The sequence below is a fragment of the Pongo pygmaeus genome, chromosome 15, assembly GCF_028885625.2.
Source record: "Pongo pygmaeus isolate AG05252 chromosome 15, NHGRI_mPonPyg2-v2.0_pri, whole genome shotgun sequence".
In the NCBI taxonomy this organism is placed as follows: domain Eukaryota; kingdom Metazoa; phylum Chordata; class Mammalia; order Primates; family Hominidae; genus Pongo; species Pongo pygmaeus.
Genome location: NC_072388.2, coordinates 19,415,335 through 19,428,645, shown reverse-complemented (window position 1 = coordinate 19,428,645; position 13,311 = coordinate 19,415,335). Strand labels below are relative to the sequence as shown.

The 13,311-nt window shown below is 38.5% G+C and overlaps 1 protein-coding gene across 1 annotated transcript in view; it reads left to right on the top strand.

The window, feature by feature from the left end:
- Window positions 1-13,311, top strand: part of SUPT16H (SPT16 homolog, facilitates chromatin remodeling subunit) — a 33,125-nt gene that overhangs the window by 1,644 nt on the left and 18,170 nt on the right. Inside the window, exons 2-4 of the mRNA XM_054448254.2 lie at window positions 9,884-9,976; window positions 11,275-11,445; window positions 12,818-12,970. Coding sequence (XP_054304229.2) covers window positions 9,884-9,976; window positions 11,275-11,445; window positions 12,818-12,970 — 417 coding nt within the window. The remainder of the gene's footprint in view (window positions 1-9,883; window positions 9,977-11,274; window positions 11,446-12,817; window positions 12,971-13,311) is intronic.

The following is a 13,311-nucleotide window of genomic DNA, read 5'->3' as shown; positions in this document are numbered from 1 at the left end:
TGCAGACGTTAGTAATACCAAAACAAAACAAAACGATGCCTAAAACCTTATTAGTTCCTTGGTAGCGTATCCGGGGCACGTGTTCATTAAAAGAGCTGTGGCAGTTCCCAGTTTTTTAAAGATTCGGCAGTTTTGCTGCTTTAAAAACGTCCACAGTTAAAACTTATTTTTATGATGTTAACTTACTAATTGAGCAAACATTTGGTTGCATTCCGTGATGCAGTCTGAGTTGGCTAGCTTGAGTCTTGCCCCGAACCCTGTCATCAAGGGAAGATACAGCTAATAAAGATTTTTTTGTAACCTGAAGAACGTTTTGAGAAAAATGATCAGTTCTCATTTCAGCATTGTAAATTATCTTTCAAACTGATCATCTACTAAAACCAAGCTATTAAAATTGGTCGTTTCCTTGCCATTCATATTAAAGCTGCTTGTGCATGTTTCATCTTTTGAGGCTAAATACATTAGATAATTGAAAATAAAATTGATTCTCTGTTGCATTTTATGAAAAGCAAAAATAACTAAATGCTAGATGAATACTGAACATTTTATTTTTTTAAATTTTTTGATTAATTTCTACCAAATGATTTTTTGCAGCTTCTCTCAGTGTCATATTATTCAAACATAATCGATGTTAGAAAAACATTTTAAAACCTTGATACTTTCTAATGATCAGTAAGTACTAAAAATTCGAAACCCTCTTCTACCCATAAACCCTGAAACTGTGAACCTTTGGTATGAAAATTGTTTCTAGTCCCAGTGATTCAGATTCATCAAATAATTTCATTCTCTCTGTACCATTCATGAAAACTAATCTGTAGCTCTAAATTCCTCTACATGACAAATTAACTGTGGCCTGAAGACAGGTTGGCAAACCTAATAAAAGTGATAGTCTTTAAATCCATGAAAGTTATTTCCCACCCACCATTTTTTTTGTATCTCAAAAATCATTAAAGTTTATGTTGGCCCTCTTACTACCTTAATGACATCATCTTGGGAGAATGTTAGATATTGATAAGACACTGATGGTGTAAAGTTATGAGCCAAATCTATGTAAAAATGTACCAGTTAGCAAAACCTGTGGCTATTATGAAAAACTTACTTGAATAAGACTTTCTGCTTTTGTGTTAATGTGTCCGGAACCCACCTGTAGAAGTTCTTTGTGTATGCAGTCTTTTCAGCCTACAGTGCTTTCATTCTGATATACTTAATCAGAGATAGTAGTTTTCTGGGTTAAATCTAGTTGCTTATCCTCCTGGATATAGCAGAAAGATAGTGGGATATATAGGTGTGTTGTTTAACTTTTTTCTCTTTTACACCTTTTCCTTTTTTTAATAAGAAAACTGGGATTGAAATAGAATAAGTTGAAGTTAATGGTAAAAATTCCAAACCTGGCTGGGCACCGTGACTCATGCCTGTAATCCCAGCACATGAGGCCAGGAGTTGACGAGCCTGGGCAAGATGATGAGACCCCCGTCTCTACAAAAAAAGAAAAAGCAAATAAATTAGCCAGGCATGGTGGTGTGTGCCTATAGTCCTAGCTACTTGTGATGCTGAGGCAGAAGGATCCCTTGAGCCCAGGAGTTTGAGGCTGCAGTGAGTTGTGATTGCGTCACTGCACTCCAGCCTGGATGAGACCCCGTCTTTAAAAAATAAATAAATAAATAAATCCCAAGCCTTTTGCTTTCAGCTTCCATCTAAAGAAAAAAAAAAAACTGTTATGACTAAAATTAACTAAAAAATGATTTGGGCTCCACACCCACTTTTTAATTTTAAATACTCTTGATTATAAGCCCTTAAAAGCTGTGGTGGTTGAACCTGGTAGTTCCAGCACTCCAAATACAAGTACACAGGGTTGTAGAGAACTGATAAGCTACTAACCTTTTTCTTCCCTTTTTTAAAAATAAGAGTAGGAATTAACCTTACCTATCTGCAAGTTAATTTTCAGTTAGGTACATATTTTGAGGCTATTGCAAATAAAATATTTTTTAATTATAATTTTCATAACTTACGTCCTAAAAACAATTGCAGTTATCATGTACTTTTAACTGAATAGAAATTTCAAAAATATTAAGCCTTGTATCTAAGTAAATTGTGTCCTTTTAGAGATGGGAAAATGGAGTCAGTCAGAAATCAACAGGAGACCTTTTACAGTGACTAGAACATACTACTGTTTTATGACTCCTGGAAGTTTGAGTCTAGATCCAGTCTTGCCTCTTATTTTTTAAGTGAGAGCTGCTAAGAGCAGAAAGGATTTGCAGCACCTTCTCTGTATTATTAGAATATCCCAGGTGGTAGTGGTGGTTCATGGAAATGGGCTGCATGCTTCTTTGTCCTCTTATGCCTACTAGATCCTTCTTCAGGGATTGCCAGCCTTTTCATGATTACGATTATTTTTAACCAAGTAATATGATTAGTGCTGCTCATTGGGAGAAACAAAAGAGGTTATCTACCATCATCCCAGGGTTCCAGCTGCCTTGAGGGCTGAGTGGTACAATATCCAGGCGTATCTATATATCATTTGAGACCTACCTGTTGGGACATTCTGATATGAGTGGACCTTGACTTCATCTGCCTTTTATCTTGAAGAATTCCATAAAATGTCAAAAATATTTGTTTTCAGAAGGAATACTCACATTCATGTGAGCCTACACCAACTGTCAGGATTGGGGTAGTGGAAGGCTGACCCCAAAGAAATTTTATGCCTTTGAAGAAACTAATGAATTAAAGTGTCAGTGCTTCTCTTGAGTGGAGCTTTCTGGCTCTTTGCAGATTTTTATGGTGGCTTAGTTTCTTGTTCTGGGTTGTTCTATTAAGATTCAACAGCTATGTTCTGTGGCTCAGGAAGGATTTTAAAAAATACGTAGTAGCTTACGCCTGTGTAATCCCAGCTACTCCAGAGGCTGAGGTGGAAGGATTGCTTGAGTCCAGGAGTCAAGACCAGCCTGGGCAACATAGTGAGAGCCCATTTCTTTAAAAAAAAAAAAAAATTCAGTCTTCCATCAGTATCTGTCAGGGATTTGTTCCAGGACATACCTAGATACCTAAATCAAAGGATGCTCAAGTCCCTGATAACAAAATGGCATCATATTTGCATAGCCTATGTATATCCTCTCATTATTTTTTATTTCTAGATTACTTATAATACCTAATACAGTGTAAGTGCTATGTAAATAATAGTTATACTTATTTTTTAGGGGGTAATGACAGAAAAATGTTTGGCCATTTTAATTTTCAGTGCACAGTTGAATCCACAGATAAGGAGAGCCAGCTGTATAGGCACTTCCTGTTATTTCAGTCAGGCAGTGGATTACTTCCACTCACGCTCAGCTCTTAATAGCTCCTTTATCTCTGGAGTGGGATAGAGAAAGGTTTTGTTTGTTTGTTTGTTTTTTGAGTTTCACTCTGGCTGAGGCTGGATTGCAATGGCACAATCACTGCTCACTGCAGCCTCAACCAACCCAGCCTCAGGTGATCTTCCCACCTCAGCCTCCTGAGTAGCTAGGACCACAGGTGCGTGCTACAACACTTGACCAATTTTTATTATTATTATTATTTTTAATTTTATTGTATTTTTTGTGGAGACAGGGTTCCACCATGTTGTCCCAGGCTGGTCTCAAACTCATGGGCTCAAGCAATCCGCCCACCTCGGCATCCCAAAGTGCTGAGATTGCAGGCGTAAGTCACTGCACCTGGCCAAGAAACTTTTTAATAATGCTGAGTAAGGAGGGTTAGATGGAAATAAATGCCCAGATGGATTGAGATTTTTTTAAAATATTGCTTACTCAGCTTTTATAGTCTAGTTCTCTACCTTTTTTTTTTTCCTTTTTTCTTTTTTTGAGACAGTCTCACTGTGCCACCCAGGCTGGAATGCAGTGAAACATTCTCAGCTCACTGCAACCTCTGCCTCCCGGGGTCAAGCAATTCTCGTGTCTCAGCCTCCTGAGTAGTTGAGATTACAAGTGTGTGCCACCATGCTCGGCTAATTGTTGTATTTTTCGTAGAGATGGGGTTTCACCATATTGGCCAGGCTGGTGTCTAACTCCTGACCTCAAGCAATCCACACACCTCAGCCTCCCAAAGTGCTGGGATTACAGGTATGAGCCTGATATCACACCCAGCCCTAGATCTCTACTTTTTATATTTAATTTTTATCCCTATTAACAACTACAGTGCCTGGCATATAGTAGTCACTCAGTGAACAGTGGTAACTGATTATATGGGTATTTAGCTACAACCAGACTGCAAAAATACTTTCTTTTTTTAAGGCAGTATCCGTTTGGTTCAAAGGAAGATAGTTGTTCTGCTGCTGCACTATTTCTCCAACTTTTATCATCCAGATACCACCTTCACAATTTTTGCAGATTCTTTGCCACCTGTTTTATATTTTATTTAACTCTCACTTTCAAAATTATTTTAATCAGCAATAGATAGTTTTTTAAAAATCATAGTTCTAATAAAAGCCTTAAAACAAAAAGTCACCTGTCCCAGAGGCAACCACTTTGAGTTTTTTGTTTCTTTCATATTTCTAAATAATATCTATATATACTGCTATTTCTTGATTTGTGAATTTTTAACAGTTATTAACTTATGGTAGATCTGAATTTAACTTCTTTGTATCATCACACTCATTCCAACTTCCCTACCTCCTGATACCTTAACATTTTTCTCCTGACACATTGATATGAAAAATTTTAAAGACAGAAAAGTTGAAAGAATTTTAAGTAAACCCTATATACCCACCACCCCACACAGTTAACATTTTGTTATACTTGCTTTATCACACATCCATCCTTCTTCATAACTTTTCCCCACAATTTTTAGTAAAATCAGTAGTTACTATTTACATTGTTTATGTTCATATAGATGTTTTCACTGCTGGGTGAAGTAATAAAGTATGATTAACTTTCCGTTTTTTCTACAGTTTTTTTTTTTCCTGGCATTAATGATTTCCTCAATTTTTCTTTTAAAAAAAAATCTCCCTAGCATTAATTTTTTCCAATAAGTCTATTATAATGTTACCAATCTTTTATTCTAAATTTCTCACACTCATAGAATTTTCTTCTGTTTCTTAAGAGCAACCTCACTCCCTACTTCCACCCCCCACATTATCCTGTTACCAATCTTTTATTCTAAATTTCTCACACTCAGAATTTTATTCTCTTGCTTAAAAGCAACCTCACTCCCCACCTCCACCCCCTACATTATCCTGCTCCATCTGTATAGGTTACTTTTTAGGCCTGTTGAACCTCTGGACTTTCCAACATTGGATCCCCTATATCCAAGAGCCTCTGCTTTGTTTTTTCTTTAGCACATTTTCTCTAAGAGCTTCCTAAGAAAAGATGGGCCAGGCGCAGTGGTTCATTCACGCCTGTAATATCAGCATTTTGGGAGGCTGAGGTGGGCAGATCACTTAAGGCCAGGAGCTCAAGACCACCCTGGCCGACATGGCGAAACCCTGTCTCTACTAAAAATACAGAAATTAACCGGGCATGGTGCCACATTCCTGTAATGCCAGCTACTTAGGAGGCTGAGGCACGAGAATCGCTTGAACCCAGGAGGCAGAGGCCACAGTGAGCTGAGATCGTGCCATTGTACTCCAACCTGGGCAACAGAGTGAGACTGTGTCTCAAAAAAAGAATAAATAAAAAGCTCACCACTAGCTCCACTGTAACCCCATGCAAAAAAAAAAAAAAAAAAAAGGATGCATAGAATATAAATGTCTTCAGCCCTTGCGTGTCTTAAAGTGTTAGTTTGCCCTCACTTTTGGTTAATAATATAGTTAACCAAAGTCAACTCTATTGGCTTTGTTAATGCAGTAGGTATAAAATTCTGTGTTGAAAATCATTTTCTCCTCAGAATTTTGAAGCCATTATTTGGCTTCAAAGCTTTCAGTGTTACTTTTGAGAAGGCTGATATGATTCTATTTCCAGTATACATACATAGCCTGTTCTCTCTGAAATTTAGAATCATCCCTTCTGTTTTGAAATTGCACCACAATGTGCTTTGATATGTCTCTTTTGGGGAAATCCTTTTAGTCTCAAGCTCACATTCTTCAGTCCTAGGATAGTGCATTATTTGATCATTTTGGTCCCTGCATTTCCTTAGTGATGTCTTTTGTTTCTGAAATTCCTATTCAGTAAGGTTGAGATCTCTTCGGTTAAATCTGTTCATTGTTTATCTTTTTTTTTTTTTTTTTTTTTTTTTTTCTTTTTCTTTCTTTGAGACAGTCTCACTGTCGCCCAGGCTGGAGTGCAGTGATGCAATCTCGGCTTACTGCAACCTCCGCCTCCCAGGTTCAAGAGATTCTCCTGCCTCAGCCTCCTGAGTAGCTGGTATTACAGGTGCCTACTACCGTGCCTGGCTAATGCAGGTCTTCAAATGGCTAGTTTAGCTTGCTACTGAAATACGTATTCAAGTGCTTTTACTTAGCCAACCATCATAAATTCACTGCACACAGAAGTGCTTTATTTATACTTCGTATTTCTTTACATAGAATATTAAAAGACAAATGCAAGGGTTTGGGATTTTATAATGGTAATCATTTTTACTTCATCAAGGACTTTTAAGTGAAACTGGCCTTTTTTCCTGAGTGTGTAGTAATGGAGAAGTAGTTTGGCACCACTACCTTGATTCATACAAAGGGACTAGCAGTTTTAACTGCCATTACTATTTCACTATCAATGAGAACTAATGATAAAACTTTTTACCAACCTGAAGGAAAACATTTCTTACTGAAAATCAATGAGAAAAGGCATATAATTTCTATGTAGTGACTTCTTTGCATAATATATTTTGTTGTGGTAGAGAAATACAACAGAACACTCAATTGCTATCATATATCCTTATTAACAAGCAGAAGCCTTAAAAATGTGGAAGAGTCTTATGTATGCATTTATCTTGACTTTATAGGGGAAGTCAGAATTATAGCTCAGAGTGACCAGTCTTTTCGCTTTATAGAGCTATTGAAGAGTATCTGATGGTTGGAGAACTCACACATCTTGATTTCAAAACTTACTACAAAGCTATAGTAATCAAAACATCATGGTACTGGCCTAAGGATAGGCATATAGAGGAGTGGAATAAACGTGAAAATTCAGAAATAAATCCTCACATTTATGGTCATTTTATTTTTGACAGGGATGTCAAGATAATTCAATGAGAAATGAATAGTCTTTTCAACAAATGGTGTTGTAATAACTAGATATTCAATGTAAAAGAATGAAGTTGGGTTAGTCCTCAGACCATACAAAAAAATTAATTGAAAATGAATCATAGACCTAACTGTGACAGCTAAAGCTATGAAACCCTTGTAGAAGAAGTATAAAGTAAATCTGAGTGACCTTGAATTAGGCAGAACCTTCTTAGATATGACACCAAAAGCACAAGAAAATAGATAGGCCAAGCACAGTGGCTCACACCTGTGATCCTAGCATTTTGGGAGGCCAAGGCAGGCGGATCACTTGAGGTTAGGAGTTCAAGACCAGCCTGGCCAACATGGCAAAACCTAGTCTCTACTAAAAATACAAAAATTAGCTGGGAATGGGGCAGTTGCCTGGAGTCCCAACTACTTGGGATGCTGAAGCACGAGAATTGCTTGAACCCAGGAGGCGGAGGTTGCAGTGAGCCGAGATTGTGCCACTGCACTCCAGCCTGGGGAATAGAGTGAGACTCTGTCTCCAAAATAAAAAAGAAAATAGATAAATTGTACCACTTCAAAATTAGAAACTTTCGTGCTTCAAAGGACACTATCAAGAAAGTGAAAATAAAATGCACAGAATGGGAGAAAATGTCTGCAGATCCTCGTAAGGGACTTGTGTCTAGAATATAAAAACTCTTACAGCTCAATAATAAAGCAACACCTCAGCTACAAAATGGCAGAGGATCTGAACAGGCATTTCTCCAAGAGGCATACAGTTGTCAGTAAACATATGAAATGATGCTCAGCATCATTGGCCATCAGAGAAATGAAATCAAAACTACGGTGAGGGCCGGGCCTGGTGGCTAATGCCTGTAATCCCAGCACTTCAGGAGGCCAAGTAGGGGCGGATCCCTTGAGGTCAGGAGTTCAAGACCAGCCTGGCCAACATGGTGAAACCCCGTCTCTACTAAGAAATATAAAAATTAGCTGGGCGTGGTGGTGCATACCTGAAGTCCCAGCTACTTGGGAGGCTGAGGCACAAGAATCGCTTGAACCTAGGAGACAGAGGTTGCAGTGAGCCAAGTTTGCACCACTGCATTCCAGCCTGGGTGACAGAGCGAGACTCCATCACAAAAGAAAAAAAAAAAAAGCAGGATACTAATTTACACCCATTATATGGCTGTCATCAAAACGACATAAAAACTGTTGGTTAACGTGGAAAAATTGGAACCTTGGTACATTCTTAGGAATGTGAAATAGTGACTAGTGCAGTCATGGTGAGAAACAGTCTGATGATTCCTTGAAAAGTTACCATATGACCCAGAAGTTCATCTCCTAGGTATATATATACCCAAGAGAAATGTCCATACAAAACATATTCAAATGTTCATGGCAACATTTTTTACAATAGCCAGAAAGTGAAAACCCAAGTGTCCTGCAACTGATGAATGGATAGATAAAATGTGGTGTATCTACACAATGAAATATTCAGCAGTAAAAGGGAATGAAGTATTGATGCGTGTCACAACACAGATGAACCTTGAAAACAAGTGAAAGAAGCCAGACACAAAAGGCCACATTTTATTTGATTCCATGTATATGAATTGTCCAGAATAGACAAATCCATAGAGACAGGTTAGTGGTTGTCTAGGGCTGAGATGGAGATGGGGGAGTTGGGGAATGATTGTATTCAAGGACACAGAGTTTGTTTTTGGAGAGATTAAAATGTTCCAAAATTGTGATGGTTGCATAATTCTGCTAAAAATCATTACATTGTATACTTTTGAATTTTATGTGAATTCTGTCTCAATAAAGCTTTTTAAAAAAAATAACTCCTGTCTGTCCATCAGCCAGGAAGGACATTGGTATTGAGGTTGACAAAACCTATAAGGACAAAAACTACCATGGCTTCCAGTGCTTTCATGAAACCTCAGATATGTGGCCTTCTGGCCAGGCATCTGTGATTTCATGTTGTTGAAGTGTTCATTTTGCCCTGGGGTTACATCTATTAAAATTTCTGTGGCTAAACCAAAAAAGAAGGCATATGTAGATTTCTGCATAAATTATGACTCCTTGAAAGATTCTGAGATGAAGGTGGCTTATCTTTGAGAGTGCAAGATGATTTTGGAATATAAAAAATTAGTTTGGGCCAGGCATGGTGGCTTATGCCTGTAATTCCAGCACTTTGGGAGACCGAAGCAGGTGGATCACCTGAAGTCAGGAGTTCGAGACCAGCCTGGCCCACGTAGTGAAACCCTGTCTCTACTAAAAATACAAAAAATTAGCCAGGCGTGGTGGTGGGCGCCTGTAATCCCAGCTACTGGGGAGGCTGAGGCAGGAGAATTGCTTGAACCCAGGAGGCGGAGGTTGCAGTGAGCCAAGATTGCACCATTGCATTCCAGCCTGGGCAACAAGAGCGAAACTCCATCTCAAAAATAAGTAATAAAATTTTTAAAAATAAAATATTTCTTTGAATTACATAGGATGTTTGTCACTGATCTGTGTTCCTGAACTATGAAACATAGATCTGGGGGCTAAGGAAAAATTTCTCTTGATATTTATCAACAATTAGCAAGTACTGTAAAAACAAAAAATAGAATAGCTGTAAGACTGCCAAGCAAGCATGTACCTTAAACTTGAAATTTCTATCAGGAAAAAATTATGCATGTCCTAGGTAAATATTGAAGGCTGTATTCCTGTTTTGCTAGTGTGAAAAATTAAGTGACGGTTACCCACTCTTTTCAGAAAGGAGAAGATGAGTATGCCAACGTTGATGCCATTGTTGTATCAGTGGGTGTTGATGAAGAAATTGTTTATGCCAAATCAACTGCCTTACAGGTGAGAGATTTACAGCAATTTTTAGCCCTTAGAGTTGTTGGATTATCTACTGCACTGTTCAGTATGGTAGCCATATTAAAACTTAAATTCCTGGCTGGGTGCGGTGGCTCATGCCTGTAATCCCAGCACTTTGGGAGGCCGAGGCAGGTGGATTGCTTGAGCCCAGGAGTTCAAGACCAGCCTGGGCAACATGGCAAAACCCTGTCTTTACAAGAAATACAAAAAAATTAACCAGGTGTGGGGGTGTGCACCTGTAGTCCCAGCTACTCAGGAGGCTGAGATGGGAGGATGACATGAGCCCAGGAGGTAGAGGTTGCAGTAAGCCAAGATTGCACCATTGCACTCCAGCTTGGGCAACACAGTGAGACCCTGTCTCTTACTTAAAAAAATTTCAATTTCTTAGTCCCATCAGCTGTGTTTCTGGTACTCGGCAGTGGCTACCATATTGGACAGAGCAGATAAATGGTATTTTCACCATCACATAAAGTTCAATTGGATTTAGCAGTGATTTAGGACATAAGGAAAAAGAAGTATTAATATCAGTATGGATTTAGCTGCTATAACACAAAAACCTAAGTAACAGTGAATTAAACAAAATATTCTTTTCCTTATGTATAGTCTTCAGGGACCCAGGCTTTTTCCAGTTCTCTGTTCTGCCACCCAAAGAACATAGCCCTCTTGCACATGGTACAGAATGGCTTCTAGAACTCCAGGTGTTTCATCTACATTCCAAGAAAAAAAAGAGAGAGACAGGGAAGAAAACAGGAGGCCACCTTTTCTTTTTAAGAAGACTTGCTTGAAGCTCCACACAGTACTTCCATTTTTGACTTATTGGCCAAAATTTGATCTTAATGACCATACTTACCTGAAAGGAAGGTAAAATATCAGTTCTTTGAGAAGGAGAAATGAATAATTGGTAGGCAACTGGTAATTGAGGAGGTAGTAACGCAGGGTTCCGTATCACTTTGTCCCTTGTTTTATGCATTTCTGTATTACTAAACATTGATATACTTCCTATAAACACAAATTGTTCAACTGATTTGATGGTTTTAATTATAGAAAGTTCTAGCATATAAACGTAGAGAAAATAATACATTGAACCCCATTGTCCTGTTCTAATAAATTGTCAACTCTTGGCCGATCTTGCTTAATTTGTATCCACTCCAGACTCCCCAGCCTGATTACCTTGGAGTTAATTTCAGACATGTTATTTTTGTCTATAAGTATTTCGGTATATCTATATGAGTCTATTAATTTTCGTATCTAAATACTGTTGTCACTGTTGTCTTTTTCCATAGACATGGCTCTTTGGTTACGAACTAACTGATACTATCATGGTCTTTTGTGATGACAAAATCATCTTTATGGCCAGCAAGAAAAAAGTGGAGTTCTTGAAACAGATTGCCAACACTAAGGGCAATGAGAATGCTAATGGAGCCCCTGCCATCACACTGCTAATACGAGAAAAGGTCAGGATTAATAAAGAATGTGTCATAAATGTGGAAGAATCTTCAAAAGGGATGAACAGAAATGCCTTATAGTAGTTTGAAAGAATGCGCAGGGGAAATTATAGGTGGCTGTGGTTGTAATTACAAAGTTCTGTCACGTCTTCATTGTTAGGAGGAAAAGAATTCAATAATCCTGTCAGTTCTGCAGCAAAACAAATGAGCTATGAAATTCTGGTGAACACTGATTTTATGTCTCCATTCTTGAGGACACTGTTAGTTTGTTTTCATCTGTGTGCCTTAATTAGAGCAAATAACCTTAAATATCCTTAAGGAAACTTAGATATACATCATTTCCAGTTTTTATCAAATGTGAATTTTTTTTGTCATACTGCCCACCTAACATGGGATGTTTTCTCAGAATATTGTTCACTTATGTGTTTGAGTTTCTTAACTGTTCCTGAAGAAAAAGAATAGTTGTATCAGATGTGGTGGCACACACCTGTAGTCCCAGCTACTCAGGAGGCTGAGATGGGAGGATTGCTTGAGCCCAGGTGTTTGAGACCAGCCTGGGCAACGTGAGACCCCTTCTCTTAAAAAAAGGAATAGTCTGGTCAACTTACGGCAGCACTTTCACCTGAGTATATAAAAATATCTAAAGAAATGTTTTGCTCACTTTTGGCATATTACAATCTTCCTTAAAGATGGGAAGGCATCTTACAGGTGGGCCAGGCATGGTGGCTCACGGCTGTAATCCCAATACTTTGAGAGGCCGAGGCAAGCACTTGAGCGCAGGAGTTCCAGATGAGCCTGGGCAACATGACAAAACCCCATCTCTACAAAAAATACAAAAATTATTCAGGAATGCTGGGTGCAGTGGATCACTTGAGGTCAGGAGTTCAAGACCATCCTGGGCAAGATAACAAAACCCCATCTCTACTAAAAATATAAAAAATTAGCCGGGCATGTTACACACCTGTAATCCCAGCTACTCGGGAGGCTGAGGCATGAGAATCACTTGAACCCGGGAGGCTGAGGTTGCAGTGAGTATAGATTGTGCCACTGCACTCCAGCCTGGCAACAGAGCAAGTCTGTCTCAAAAAAAAAAAATTTTATCCAGCCATGGTGGCATGAACCTGTAGTCCCAGCTACTTGGGAGGCCGGGGCAGGAGGATTGCTTGAACTTGGGAGTTCGAGGTTGCAGTGAGCTGTGATCACACCACTGTGCTCTACCCTGGGGTAGTAGAGAAAGACCCTGTCTCTTTAAAAATAAAAAGTAGGTGGGGATGGGAGGAGAATTTATTTTTTCCATAGTTTAGAATATTCTTCTACCTGTTACTGGTAAAATATATGTGTCTAATGAACAGACCCCTTTTCTTCCCTATGACACTGACAGAATGAAAGTAATAAAAGTAGCTTTGACAAAATGATTGAAGCCATTAAAGAAAGCAAGAATGGCAAGAAGATTGGAGTGTTCAGCAAAGACAAATTCCCTGGAGAGTTCATGAAGAGCTGGAATGACTGCCTCAACAAAGAAGGCTTTGACAAAGTAAGAATACTACTGGAAATAGCAAATCAAGAGTTGAGAAGACAGAAATGTGATGGGCTTCCATAACAGATAGTGCAGGACATTTGTTTTGGGAAAACTGTATGTTTGTTTACATTTTATCCCCTTTGGTTGAGCAGTGTGCCAGTTTTACTTTCCAGCCAGTAGATGGGACATTCAGGAGATAGTCCAGCCACTTTAGAGTTGGTAACAAAATTTCTTTTTAAAAAAAAAAAAAAGTTTTATTTTTTTTCCCTGCCTTTCTTCCATCTGCCTTTACAAAAAACGTCTAGAGAGGGCAGTTTACATTTTAAGTGGTACATTAGCTTAACACCTCTTGTAAT